The sequence below is a fragment of the Onychostoma macrolepis genome, chromosome 03, assembly GCF_012432095.1.
Source record: "Onychostoma macrolepis isolate SWU-2019 chromosome 03, ASM1243209v1, whole genome shotgun sequence".
Lineage (NCBI taxonomy): Eukaryota > Metazoa > Chordata > Actinopteri > Cypriniformes > Cyprinidae > Onychostoma > Onychostoma macrolepis.
In genome coordinates, this window is record NC_081157.1 from 3,884,368 (window position 1) to 3,899,537 (window position 15,170).

General features: G+C 39.1%; 1 protein-coding gene across 1 annotated transcript; it reads right to left on the minus strand.

Annotated features, from left to right (window-relative positions):
- Positions 1–2,153: 2,153 nt before the first annotated feature.
- On the minus strand, positions 2,154–14,800 carry LOC131537949 (uncharacterized). Its single transcript, XM_058771676.1, has 4 exons — positions 14,637–14,800; positions 14,202–14,351; positions 13,170–13,948; positions 2,154–2,647 (listed from the first exon to the last, which is right to left on the minus strand). Exons 1-4 carry the CDS (start codon positions 14,798–14,800, stop codon positions 2,154–2,156), a joined length of 1,587 nt encoding a protein of 528 aa, XP_058627659.1.
- Positions 14,801–15,170: the final 370 nt, after the last annotated feature.

A 15,170-nucleotide genomic window follows, 5' to 3' on the forward strand; every position in this document is an offset into this window, starting at 1 on the left:
TGTCCTGAGCTCAGAGAGGTGTGAACCCATTGCATGACTCGGAGACGTAGACCTTGAGGCACAAAGTGTTTATTTGGGGGACAGTTGTCTGGTGGTGGTTCTTGCTGATGGGCTCGTTGGATCTCCTCCATAATGTCCCAGGTTACTGGAGCAATGATAACAGATGGTGGAAGAATGGATTCAGGTGTGACATTGTCTGTTGTACGATCGTGACGTCTGGATAGAGCATCAGCCTTACTGTTCTTGCTGCCAGGTCTGTAGGTGACGGTAAACTGGAAACGGGTGAAGAATAATGACCAACGGGCTTGATGTGGACTCAGGCGCTTGGCATTCTTGATGTATTCCAGATTTTTATGGTCGGTGATAACTTGGAACGGGTGGACCGCTCCCTCAAGCCAATGCCTCCACTCTTCTATCGCTGCCTTCATGGATAAAAGTTCTTTGTTGCCTACATCATAGTTGCGCTCAGCAGAAGTCAATTTTCTTGAGAAGAATGCGCAAGGGTAGAGTTTACCTGGCTGACCATGACGCTGTGAAAGAACGGCTCCAATTCCACAATCAGACGCATCTACTTCTAACACGAAGGGAAGGTTGGGATCAGGATGCTTGAGAATCGGGCTGTGGTAAAACTGTTCTTGAGTTTGGTGAAGGCTTGGGTAGCTTCTTCAGTCCATTTGAGTTTTGATGGTTTGCCTTTAACAGTGACGTTAGGGGATGCAATCAGACTGTAGTTACGAATGAAGCGCCTGTAGAAATTTGCAAAGCCGAGAAATCTTTGAAGTTCTTTTACTGTAGTGGGTTGAGGCCAGTCTGTGACTGCTCTGACCTTGGAGTCATCCATCTCGACACCTTGATGACTGATGTTGTACCCAAGGAAGGTCGTTTGCTTGACGTGAAACTCACATTTCTCGGCTTTGATATATAGCTGGTTGTCCAGTAGGCGGGATAGTACCGTCTTGACATGTTGGATATGTTCAGGTTCAGACTTCGAGTAAATTAGGATGTCATCAATGTATGCCACTACACACTGGTTCAGTAAGTCTCGGAAGATTTCATTGATGAAAGACTGGAACACTGCTGGGGCATTGGCAAGTCCATACGGCATGACCAGGTATTCATAGTGCCCCCTTGTGGTGTGAAAGGCAGTCTTCCATTCATCACCCTCACGAATTCTAATCAGGTTGTACGCACTTCTGAGATCGAGCTTAGTATAGATCCTGGCCTCACGTAGTTGTTCCAGCGCTGAAGGAACCAAAGGAAGGGGGTAGGGGAACTTGACCGTCACGTTATTTAAACCTCTGTAGTCTATGCACGGCCGTAAGCCTCCATATTTCTTTTCCACAAAGAAAAATCCTGCGGCAGCTGGTGAAGTGGAGGAACGGATAAATCCAGAGTTCATGGCTTCTTCTATGTACTCTTCCATGGCTTGAGTCTCGTTGCATGACAGAGGATAGACTTTGTTTTTAGGAGGCATGGCATTGGGTAACAGTTCAATAGCGCAGTCCCATGGTCGATGGGTGGTAACTGTGTGGCCTTAATTTTTCTAAAAACTTCACTGAATTCATTATAACAGGCAGGAATCTTAGTGGTTTGAGTAGTGTTTGGGCTTTCAATGCTTGTCGTCAAACAGGGCTTGCTTATGACTGAGTGCATGCAGTGGGTTTGGCAGAATCTAGACCAATGGGTTAGTTTGCCATGATGCCAGGATAAAACTGGGTCGTGAACAGACAACCAGGGGTAACCTAGGATAATTTCATGTCTGGGGGAGTCAATGACGTAGAATGAGATGTCCTCTTGATGGAATAGTCCAACATGTAGTTGAAGTGGTTGGGTTTGGTGGTTGATGCCATCTCCTATGAGGGTGTTGTTAACAGCAGTGATCTTGATGGATGGAACACAGGGTTGAGTAGGAATGTTGAATTTGCTAACAATGTCCCTGTGGATGAGATTCAGGGCAGCTCCAGCGCTTTTAAATCAATGAAAGTACTTCCAGTAGATAGCCGCACAGGAAAAGTCAATGATTTGGTAGGGAGAAGAGAAAATTGTTCAACACTCACCCAGGTAGTAATCTTGGTGTTCTTCCAGGCTTTGTGTGGACATGCTATGCTGTGGTGGCCTGTTTCACCACAGTAATAGCACAGGTTGAGTTGACGTCATCGAATTCTCTCCTCTTCAGTGAGTCTCGAAAAACCCATTTGCAGGGGCTCCTGGCTAGGCATTGAAGTAGGTTGAGAAACATGGCAGAGTTGGTGCGTGACTGGAGTGCTGGCCTGTGATGGCTGGACAATTTTTCTCTTGGGAGCATTCCTCATAAGGTTATCGATTTTAATAGCGAGAGTTATATATTCACTAAATGAACAGTTTTCACCCTTGCAAGCCAATTCAGTCTGTAGGTCAAGGTCCAAGCTTTGTCGAAATACAGCCTTTAACGAGATGTCATTCCAACCACTTTGAGCAGCAAGCGTTCTAAACTCGATAGCGTAATCTGCAGCAGTGCGGTTGCCTTGAGACACATGAAGCAATTGTGTAGATATATCCTTGCCCTCAGCGGGATATTCAAACACATCACGTAACTGTTGAACAAAATACTCATAGGAGGTACGAAACCGACGATCTGTTTCCCAGACTGCTGCAGCCCAATCTATCGCTTTACCAGAAAGCAGTGACATTAGGAAAGCACATTTCTTCTCATCTGAGAAAAACTGTTCTTCCTGGTTACCAAAAAACCACTTGACGAATAAAGCCCCGGCATTGCTCAGCTGACCCATCAAATTTCTCTGGCATAGCCAGTCTTACCATCTGTGGGGTGGGAGAAGGAAGCGATCGAATGTAATGTTGTTTTATTTAATCTGTTTTGTCTATCATTATTGTATGTGTTATTGTTTAGAGCAACATTGTAGCACTCTGCCCGAGACAAATTTCCTTTCGGGGACAAATAAAGTTGATCTTTTTCCTTGTTCAAAGAATAATACAGATTTCATAAATAATTGGATGAGTTTTTGGGGCAGACCTAACCTGTTGAAAAGAGATGGTATTCATCCCATTTCCCATTTACACCCCTCAGCCCTACACTTACCATTCATGTGAAGGGTAGGGGTGTCTCGGTTCTCTCTTGTTTGGAGGCGTAGGGGTAGGGGGAAGGGTCAGATAGCCCTTCAAATGAAGATTTTTATTTGTCATTTTATTAAAAGAAATGTTTGCAAAAAAAAAAATCGCTAAGCGTAAAGTTTACTAACGTTTAACCATATGTAGCCTCCTTATCACTTTACCGCTGGACTGATAAGGGTCTCCTGATAGAAATGTGTTACTAACTGATTACTTGTTAAATGATGTTACTCACTATACAATTCAATCAAATAAATGGAACACAACACACTACACAATTAAATGAGTAACTTCAAAGATGTATTAATATGAAGTCAAGTAGGTAAATGCCAAAAAGTGTGTGAATGCTGTAGATGTATGGTTTTAACAATAAATGAATTAAAAAAACAAAAGGAGAGAAGTACAAAACAAAAGATACACCAATAAATGGATTAATGAAACCTGTTGTCTGTCTTTTATGCTTTTAAATAAAACAAATTTCTTTGTCTTCAACAGTTCGCTTTCAACTAATATGCTCCAATTTATCATTTTCCCAAATTTACCTTTCCACGTAACGTGAATGATTTTCTATAGCGTTAGCTTATAACACTTCGGCAATATTGATGAACTTGCTGTTTTGGCAAGGGGCGGGGCAGTACTGAAACGTCTAAGCTGTTCGCCAATCACAACGCACAGTTAACCAATCACAACACATTTAGTTTTTCGGAAGGCGGGCCTTCATTAAACCCGGAACTAATCGAGTCGTTTGTGTCAGGCTGAGGAGAAAGGTATTGTAATAATGTAAATTATGTGAAAAATAATGCAATTTTCGAACCACCGAGCATGAGAGCATGTTCTAGTACACCCCAAAACAAGACTTTGTAAAAGAGCATAATAGGACCCCTACAATAAACCTAACTTTAACAGTATCAATCAGCTCAGATTTAGAAAATCACAGTGAAATACTATATTAAAACCGGTCAGAATAAGGAATATGAGGATCCACACTCACTCTCACTCACACACACACAAATCCCCCTGAAACCACCTCGTTGCAGGCCTGATTCGAGGCTAGCGATTGTTGTGGCCACAAAAAAACAAAGGCTTCCAAACTTAAAGAACAAAAAGAAAAAAGGTTTTGATTCCAGAAGAAATTATTGCATGCACAGATCTGTTTTGCTTTTAAGAGGGCCTCGACGGATAACAGTAAATGAGGGCAGATTGCGCATGTGTCTGTGTCTGTGTGAGTGTATTTGTGACTATGATTGTGGTTGTATGAGAAAATCTATATTTTATGGATGAGTGTCTGAGCCCTAAATAATAAAGGGACTTGTATAAATGTTATTTTTTTAAAAAGGTGTTCCAAGATATTGACTTTGATATTGAAATAATAATATTATTTAATGAATCATCTTAATAGAGAAATAAAAATATTGCATGTGCTTAAACTATATCTTATATCTGAAGACGTCTGAATATTTGTATCTTGTTATTCCTGGGAGACGGTATGAAAGTATGAAAGTGAATATATTACAGACTTTCAGAGATTTGGGTTTGAGTTAACTAAAGATAACTTGTGTAGCGCAATGTTGAATGAGAGCAAGATTGGGTGACCAAGTTCATAGAAATTTTGAATCAATAGCTATAGGACATTTAAAAATAACAATGGAACTTGCTGATTAAACAATTGAATTAAATAAAAGGAATTATTTTATGTTGGTTGGGAAAATTCATTCACCATTACTAGATTATTCTGAACCATGTATGCAAATATAGGAAATAATTATGATTGAAGTCTTTAGTTTAACATACGCATGTCATATTGTTGTAAAATAAATTATTCTTTTGTTTAATTTAATAATAAAGGTAGATAACTGCTGCTTTCTGCATTTTGCAAAGAAAAAACTGCTTGCTATTTTTATGCAATGAAGAACTTGCTTTACTAAAATAGGATAAGGATATTTATGGTGTCTGATGTTGTCCAGTTGCATATGACATTCAGAAACTACGTGGAATGCCACCAGGTCTACGCTCAGTAGAGTCTAACGAAAAAAGTTCATGTTGTATTCAGAATCCGTGGCATTCCACAGCTAAAATCATCCAGTTCACAATCAGCTGAAATCTCAAGAAAAATGTTTTGCCCAAAAGGGGTGTGAAAGAGTATGAATGATGGTGTTGTGGAGGATGAATGATGGTGTTGCTTACAGTTGTTTTTGCCAAAACAACTGTAAGCAATTTTATTTTACATAGGCAAATTATGCCCAATGAAATAATGACCATAGATGAATTTGGTTAAGTTTCCTGGTCAGTACCTAGGTTTTAGTTGTGGCAGAAAGAGAAACAGTGCCACACTTGTGCTGCGCATTACATGGGAAGGCAAAGCAAGCTTGCTCTGTCCACCCCACATCTAACTTTCTTTTCTTTTCACTTTTACTTTTCAGCATATCATGATAGAGCTGATTCTGTGTCAAAATGATAAAATATTGTCTTTCTGACTGTTAACATAACTAAAATGGGTTGAGTGTTGTCCAGGTTAAAAAGCCCATGCTACTGAGCAAGACAGGCCTAGGAAATTATCCAGTGATATAATCAAACTAAGTTTATAAAACAAAGAGATCAATGATGTAACATCTGCTTATGATCCTTGATGGTCGTTGGGACTTTATGTCTTAAGAGACCCTTTTAGCCTTTGACATTTGCATATAATTCACAGCCTGGCCCCACATTCTACCGTTATATGGGTGCTAATTGCCAAGGGTTGTCCCCCCCACTGTCAAAAAGACGCAAAACAGATCGACTATCTTGTCTCTCCATCGGACTTCAAACACATTCCAAGAGAACTAAATGACCCTCGGTACCAGGCCTGTGGACTACCCCCACGATTACAAGATACATAACACACACATAGAGGCATTTTCTTTATTTAGACCATAATTAATCAGTTATAAATGTATCTGGTATATGCATGTGTTGTTTGTATGTTTCCTTATTATATTAGCCTAGTAACCACTCGTTATTCGTATCAGTAAGCTCTAAACACTCATATCCAGGCGTATGAATGTATCTCGGGTTTAATACCTTGTAGACGTCTCTTTCTTGATATCAAAATGATCTGCTCTTTATTCCTCACACAATGATGTACACTATGTGATCATGAAATGCATCACACTATTTTTACTGTACTGTGGGGAAAATTACACCAGTCTCCAGATCAGTCGTAAAACATGCAAATGAGGTGTCAAGTGGGACAAAGAAACACTTTCCTGCTGAAACTATGTGCCTTGTTATTGGTCAAACTAACCAAAATGGGTGTTACAGGGAAACAGATAAAACTTCTCCCACACCAAAAGGTTATGCTCTTCTTACTTTCGGTGCCCTGGAGACACACTTATCACCTTGGAAACCTCACAGCTCCCCTTCCGGGGGGAGTCCGATCTTCGGGCAGTTTTAAGTCAGTAACATTGTCAACTCACTTCGGACTAACCAACCCATGGCTAGAATGATGAAGCTTTCACTCCTGAAGGAATCTACCGGGAATCTACGCATTATACATGCACCAGGATGCTTTACTCAGCACCCACAAAACCCATGCAAGTAACCGCTTGTTAACTATCTAGATGTGCTTCTAGGCTTCGACCCCTTTTAATTAAGGTGATGTGATTCTCTGATGGTTCTTAACAGGTTGTAGTTAGCTGATGTTAAAATCCTACCATACTCTCTCTTGCGTGCGAGCGCTCCCTCTCTCTCTCTCTCTCACCCTCCCTCTCTCTCTCTCTCTCTCTCTCTCCATGCCTTCCTTGCGTTGGCATCTATGTTTAATGTGTGTATGTCTGTGTCTAGTTCGATGTTGCATGTTCCCCTGTAGTGTAGTTTAATAAACATCCATATGTATTCACACTTGGTTGTCTGTGTCTGCTGCTCTCAGAACAAAGTCACTTTAACGTCAGGTCTTGTTACATGCTCGAAGAGCAATGTTTCAGTAAGGAAATTATTTGGCGTGGCCAGATAAATAATCTTCCTTAGAGTCAATAGAAGGGTCCGTACTGCGGACGAACTAATCATTTTATTGTACTATTAATACTACAGCTAATTCCTGAAGATGGATATATAATTGATAACCCGTTATGATTAATTATGTTCATCTCATAAAGCAAATATGCTACAATGAATTAGAAAATTGTTGAGAATAAATTTGAAATGATTTGAAAAATAGTAAGGATGCAGATAACTGAGTAAAACCAAATTCTTTATTATATTATAGAAAATGGGTATTAACCCTATACTCAATATACTGACAGCAATGGATTGGTGAGCTCAAAAAAATGCCCAATGCATCTAATTCTACAAGCTCAAGCCGTAGACAACAGCACCCAGATTTCCCTAGAATTGACTTTTCAACCCTCATCTGAATCTGGCAGTGGCTTTTACTGAATCCAAAATGAATAAGAATTGGACGAGAAGCAAAAATATCTAGATAAAATAGACACATTATAGATAATAATTATAATATCAGTCATAAGAAAATTAACAATTACAATGTTTTATGGGAAAAGGAAGAAAAAACATAATTGGTATAAATGGGTAAAATACACAACAGAAAAAGAGACATGAGAAAACTGCATAGTTTACTTTGAAGCAAGACCAATTTTATATATTGTACCAATACTTATACACAATTGCAGTTGTAGAATATTTCATATAGAATTTTCAGTATTTAAAGGAAAACCCACCACCTATATTTGATTAAATCAATATTTCATTGGCAGACATGTGGTGGACGTGCAAAAATATGGCCTCTTGCCAACGTTACCAAAAAAGGGTCAGGATCAAGTACTAGGGTTATGCTGACACATAAAATGAGTCACATTTCTCTAGAAGAGGAAACAACAAATGAAGAGAAAACTACAATCAAAAGAGCAGATGAAAAAGACCCTGCAGTTTATATAAATTCAATTGGTCAACCTAAAGGCATACCTAAAAAATCTAAAGCAAGAGATGAAGTCAAATCAGGGACTGAATCAATATTCATTTGGATTACGCAAAATAAAAATACAGAATGGATCAATTATATAAATTACAACCAGCAAAGATGTATTAATTACACTGATGAGGCCTTATCACTTCTAGGAGAGCAATTGGATTCAACAAGCAGAATGACATAACAAAATAGAATAGCTTTATATTATTTGTCAACAATTTGTCAAAAAAGGTAAAGTATGTGTTATGTTTGGGGAACAATGCTATACTTATATACCAAATAATACTGCTCCAGAAGGAGCATTTAGTGAAGTAATAATCAAATTAAAAAAACCTAAGAATGGAAGATAAAGCAAATGCTGGGAAGGATAATCAAATGTGAGATTGTTTGATCTAAAGTTAGGAGCATATTTAGCTAAATTGGGAATGTTTTTAGGAATTGTAGTTTTGATAGGAGGATTGCTATTTTACTGTGTGCTTCCTATATTGAGGTCACTAATTATCAAGGCCACAGCTAATTGTTTCCACACAGAAAATTTATTTTTGAGGGTAACCAAAATGGCCCTCCTCAGTACACAAAGTGTCTGGGCTTAAGATCAACTATGCAATTTTTTTTGTGATGTTACATTTTTTATGTTTACTTCTATTGTATTCTACACAACTGTGACAACCACAGGCAAGCGCTGAACCAATTGCACGCTCATGCTTATAACATTGATTTATCTTAAATAAGGCGTTACAGAGACGGGATCTTTTACTCCTTCCTAGTCAAGTGCGGGGGGAGAGGTTTGGTCCTGATGCTCCGCCAGAGTGCTGTTACATAATCTAGTCATTGGCAGGGGCGGCGTTTCCATATGGCAGAGTATGGCAGTTGCCATACCCTAGCCCAGTCAGGTGCTGTGAAAAATTATCCAAACTTGAGTCTTATAATTCGTTATTTTAAATCAGAGGGTTTTAAAAAATAGTTAACCAATGATAAGCATTAAAAAGAGCTTGTCAGTAAAACTTAACGCCATTGGATCATCAAGCTCTCAGCGAGACCTCAGACTTCACCCGCCTCCATTCAGATGGATGCGCGCACAACCTGGAGGAGACCGATCTCCGCTTTTCGCAATGCAAGGGTAAATAAATAATTGAGGTTTGAATAGTACAGCGTTTTCTTTACTCAAACACTATGTAAAGGCTAATGTTTTTGTGTGTTTGAAGAGCAGAGAAGAATTAGGTTATTTCAAGCCAGCCTATAGGCTTCTGTACGTTTTAAATATCTTGTGCATAAGCGCTTCATTTGAGATTTTGGCCAAGTGTATTAAACAACAAGAAAAACTAAACGCCCATATAGCTACAATCAACGTTATAGAACCTGTAAAAGTTGATGAAAGCATATAATTCACTTGCTGCCTCAGATAACAGTTACAGCCGTAAAACACTCCATCTCCGTCATTCTCTGGTCAAAAACATTGCTAACTCCATTTGAGCTTGATTTTCATATAATGTTGAGAGCAAGTGTCTGATACAATAACAACGCTAACGACTCTGTGTTTAATTATTGAACTTTTTTTTCACTTTGTTTTTTTCTCCACCCCATTTGTGTGTTGGGTTGTTCAGTCATGTCTCTTCCTGTGTGTAGAGGCCTGGACGAGAATGTAATGTGCAGACATTACAAAACTGCAGTATATGGTGAAGCTGCACACTCTATTTGGACATTAAAGAAAATATATGATCAGGCCTCCTCATCTCCCTTAACGTAAGCTGAGACCACCTGTCCACTTCCTAAAAGCAGACTGGAGGCACAGCCAAAAAAGGTAAAAGACTGAATAAACAATAATGGCAATGTAATGATAATAATAATAATTTGTTACGTTTATATAGTATCTCCTCATCCACCACCAGTGTGCAGCATCCACCTGGATGATGCGACGGCAGCCATATTGCGCCAGAACGCACACCACACACCAGCTTACTGGTGGAGAGGAGACAGTGATGAAGCCAATCAGTGTATGGGGATGATTAGGAAGCCGTGATGGTCAGAGGCCAATGGGCGAATTTGACCAGGATGCCGGGTTACACCCCTACTCTTTTTGACCACAGAGAGTCAGGACCTCGGTTTAACGTCTCATCCGAAATATGGGGCTTTTGACAGTATAGTGTCCCCATCACTATACTGGGGCATTAGGACCCACGCAGACTGCAGGGTGAGCATCCCTGCTGTCCTCACTAACACCTCTTCCAGCAGCAACCTAGTTTCATGAAATGTATATTGAACACGCCTTGAGGAAAAATTATGTTTTATTAACAAGGTTCGGGAGGAGCACGATCAGAAAATCAACTAATTTGGCGCAGGTGCAACTCCATGCTTACTATTTGCTATCAGATTAGATGTAAGAGTGAACTCGTGAAACTGTATAAAAGAGTGTACTGACACAGATTCAATAGATTGCTCTTTTTTTGCAATTTTCTTGGCCTTATTGTCTGATGATAATAAAGTCTATCTTCTGGCATCAAAACCTCAAGACTGAGAGTGATTTCTCACAGCAATGGCAGCCCTTATGGAAAGAAAATATATTTTATTATATACGAACGGTCAATATATTAAAGAATTTTCAATATATCGGTAATTATATAGAATAATACATTGTGGTAATATATTACAATATACTGAAAAATTCATCAGGAATTGCCGTTTTCCATATATTGGGGAATGTATGTCAACATATACATATACAGCATATATAGTGCCCTCCAAAAGTATTGGAACAGTAAAGACAAAATTGCTTTGTTGGCTGTTGAGTCAAGACATTTGCAAATATGATTAAAAAAAGAATATGAGACAAAACTACAGAATGTCACATTTTATTATTGGGTGATTCAACACATAGATGTTTTTCCAGCAAAGAAGTTCAGCACTTTTAGAGTTTCATCCCTCTATCTGATGTGAGATAAGTATTGGAACAGTTGCCTCACAGGTCTTTCTGAGTGATCAGCTGTGTGCTGATGCATTAATTCTTCAGATATTAAAAGCAGGGAATGTGTTGTATCAGTTATATCCATTACTTCTGCATTTTCAATCTCGCAATCGATGATGACACACACACAAACCAGGATGCTGACTTTGAGAGAAAAGCAAGCAATTTGGATGCTAAAAGAAAAGAGGAAGTCAACTAGAGCTCTAGCAAAAACAAAGGGCATGAAGAAATCAAGAGTTTGGAAACCAACAGCGACACCAGCAACCAACAACTACCTAATCGTCTGAGAAAACAACAGTAGTTGATGGCAGACAAATCATAAAAGCTGTGAAAATGAACCCTAAAAGACGTGTCTGTAAAATCACCAACAACTTCCAGAAAGCTGGGGTGATGCTCTGACAATCTACTGTCCTCAGGAGACTTTGACACAGAATTACAGATGCTACACAGCAAGATGCAAACCTCTGACCAGCTCCAAAAATAGAGATTAGAGTTTGCAAAAAAGCACAAAGGTGAGCCAGAAGAGTTTTGGAACTGTGTTTATGGACCGATGAGACAAAGATGAACCTTTATCGAAGTGATGGAAAAGCAAAAATGTGGAGAAAAAAAGGGAACTGCAATGATCCCAAGCATACAGCCTCATCTGTAAAGCATGGTGGAGGTGTTGTCATGGCATGGGCATGCATGGCTGCCTCTGGAATAGGCCCTCTCAACTTTACTGATGACTTCATGTATGATGACAGTAGCAGAATGAATTTGGAAGGATACAAAACCATCTTGGCTACCAATATTTCCAGAAAATGCCACCAGATTCATTGGGAAGTGCTTCATATTGCATCAGGACAATGACCCAAAACACCCTCCCAGTTCAGTCAAGGAGTTTATCAGGGCAAAGAAATGGAAAGTCTTAGATTGCCCAAGTCAATCTCCAGATTTAAATCCGATTGAACATGTATTTCAGCAGCTGAAGAGGACAGTAAAGGCAGAAACTCCCCAAAACAAGCAACAATTGGAATTGGCAGCATTAAAGGCTGGGAAAAGTATTTCAAAGGATGAGAGCAAGAGTCTGGTGATGTCTATGGGTCACAGACTCACTGCTGTAATTGTGCGCAAGGGATCTGCAACTAAATAATAGCTTTTAATCTTTTATATCTGCCTTATGTTCAACTTTCCCAATACTTATGCTCACATCAATGAGTGGGATGAACTCTAAAAGTTTTGTTCTTTTTATTTGGTAAAACATGTATGTGTTGAAACAGCTAATAATAAAATGTGACATTCTGTAGTTTTGTCTCATATTCATCTTTTCCTCATATTTACAAATGTCTTGACTCCACAGCCAATAGAACAATTACTTATGGAGGGCATTGTGTATATGTATATATATATATATATATATGTGTGTGTGTGTGTGTGTGTGTGTATGTAAAGTATTTTCACATGTAGCTACTATATATATATATATATATATATTAACACTTATAAGGGAACAGGTATGTTACATATATATGTAACCAAATCTGACAAATATATTTTGTAATATATATCAATATATGTATGTATATATCCCGTAATGTATGACTATAGAGCTTAGTGTCATGTTTCACAATTCTATGTACAGTAGAATTATGTTTAATCAGGTCCTGAATTTCGGTGTGGGATTGCGCATATATTCCCGCAGCTTTCGACTTTAAAATGAGGGAAATTCCTGCAAAACATTTATTCAATATAGCGTGTAGGTTAGATGAGTGCTGCTGCACGCTGCGATACAAGACTTTAGCTCACGTTTCGGTACACTTGACAGAATTGTCAATTGCCTAATCAGTCATTGTTGCATCGTCACAGAAATGTATTATTTGCACGTCTTTTTAAGTCTTTCGGTACTCGACTCCGGAGCCACCGGATCGCTCCTCTTTCTGCCTTTTTGCTGAGGTCATTTTCTCTGGTTTTGGGAAAACCTTGACGGTTCGGACGTATGGTTCCACAGGCCAGTGTTTTTTTTTTCCAGCAAATCCATAAAAAGGGTTGGGCTAGTGTAGAAATTATCTACATATACCCGATAGACTTGGCCTAATAATGGAGTATTCAGCAGATGCATGACAGAATCATAGCTAAGGCCTTTGCCTTTAACTAGTGAACCTTTACCTTCGTACACAAAGAAGTTCCAAGTGTACCCACATGTTGAGTCGGCAAGGACAAAGAGTTTGAAGCCCCACTTAGTAGGCTTGTCCTTCATGTACTGTTTAAATCCTACACGTGCTTTGGAAGCCACCATCCTTTCATCCACTGACACTCGTCGACCTGGTTGAAAGTACGTCATGCATGATGTCAGTATGTCAGAGTAAAGTGGCTTAATTTTGAATAGTTTGTCGTAATCAGGGGTTCCTCTTTTCCGCAAGTTTTGCAGATCCTCTTCTAGGTTGCACAGATGGAGATTCCATGAGATGGCCAGAAATCTGCATCTGGACATCACTGACTGTGGGTACGGAAAACTGTAGATAGGTTTCTTAGCCCAGTAATCAACATAGGTCTTCACCTTCACAAGACCCATGTAGAGAACGAGAGAGATGTATGCAAGGAACTCAGAAACGGTCAGAGGCACCCAGTGGAATTTCTTTCCTGCCGAAGATCTCATTGCACCATAGCTATTTGTATTTTTAACAATGGTCTCTAAAACAGAGATCGTAAAAAAGAGCTGGAACAGTTGCAGCGGTGAATACGACCTGTCCACAGCCAGCTGTGGTCCTGGAATTCTCTTTGGCTGGAAAGGTGGCAGAACAGGATCTACATCCTCCACATTTAGATCATTCCACTTTAGTGCCTCGTCTGGATATTTTGTCCCCTGTGTAGAAGACTTTCCTCTGGTCTTCCTCCTGGAAGTCTGAGCCCTCTCTGGTGCCTCATATTCCTCATTAGAATCTGCACTGTATCACAAAGAAATAAGCAGTTTTGTAAACATTTGGTTGTTTTCACTGTAATAATAACATGTATTTCAAAATAATTTCAAAATGCTTATTTACTCAAACAGAATAATTGTATACTTCAAATTTAATTTAGCGAACAATACAGTTCAAAAGCGGCTTTCAGAATTCATCAAGTTATTAGAAAAAGCTAAGTAAAACTTATAACCACTATAGCACATGAAAACACAGTTCAAATTATTATTTATATACATACTCATCAAAATCTGGGTCACCAAACACAACACTGGCAGATCTCTTGGTCCCCTGTGCTCTCCTCTGCTGTCGCACAGCATGTGGATGTTGTGAAGGAAGGGTGGGTGTGGGGGTCTCAGGCCCATCTATGTTTAGTTCAGATGCGTCTTGGCTGTAACACAAAGTAAATGATTTTATATATATATATATATATATATACACAGATATATATATATATATATATATATATATACACACACACACACACACATACATGTATCAAAACATAGATTTAGTCCAAAAAACTAAATCAAAAAGCTAAATCAAGTTTCCAAATATTCTGTCGAGTAATAATTAACGTTAGCTGGCTCAATTGCTGTACTTTTCAATTTCAAAATAAAAATAGAAATAGTAAAATACTTAACAGCATTGTAAATGCAAAATTATATGAACTTACCCGTCAAACGCAGGGTCTTCTCCCTCAAGAAAAGCGACTTCCACTTCAGAGTCACAACTAGCATCGCTACACGATCCAGCATCACTTTCTCTTTCAAGCTCTTCTAATATTGCGTCGATGCAAGAGAACACGTTTTTAGCTGCTTTTCCCTCTCCAGATGCCATTTTTTAATCAAAACACTCGAAAAATACAAATATATCTACACATTTTCTGTCAGTCGTCTCCGTCACTTGTCATTCACTTGTTACTATTTACTCGCCTATCATCAACAACAAACCGGTCGTGATCCCGCCCACCTATTCCACTGATTCATTCATGGATTCATTGGCTGATTCAGCATGTGATTGGACTACTAGATAAATGATTGACATGTGATTGGAGAGCGGACAACCTCAGCTTTGAACACGTGCCTGATTATGTATATAATCGTCATGATTAGAGGACCCTTGCACGCTTTGATGATGATGTGTAGATCGTGTTTCTCCGTCGAGCATTTTGTGTTCTGGACATCCGCGACATAACAGTGGATTATTT

Excerpts from the sequence above, each read along its gene's own strand:
- LOC131537949 (XM_058771676.1), bottom strand. The coding sequence starts at position 14,800 with ATGGCATCTGGAGAGGGAAAAGCAGCTAAAAACGTGTTCTCTTGCATC. Across the intron at positions 14,352-14,636 it reads GAAGACCCTGCGTTTGACGG|CCAAGACGCATCTGAACTAA; the intron begins GTAAGTTCATAT and ends TTTGTGTTACAG. Across the intron at positions 13,949-14,201 it reads GGTGACCCAGATTTTGATGA|TGCAGATTCTAATGAGGAAT; the intron begins GTATGTATATAA and ends TTTGTGATACAG.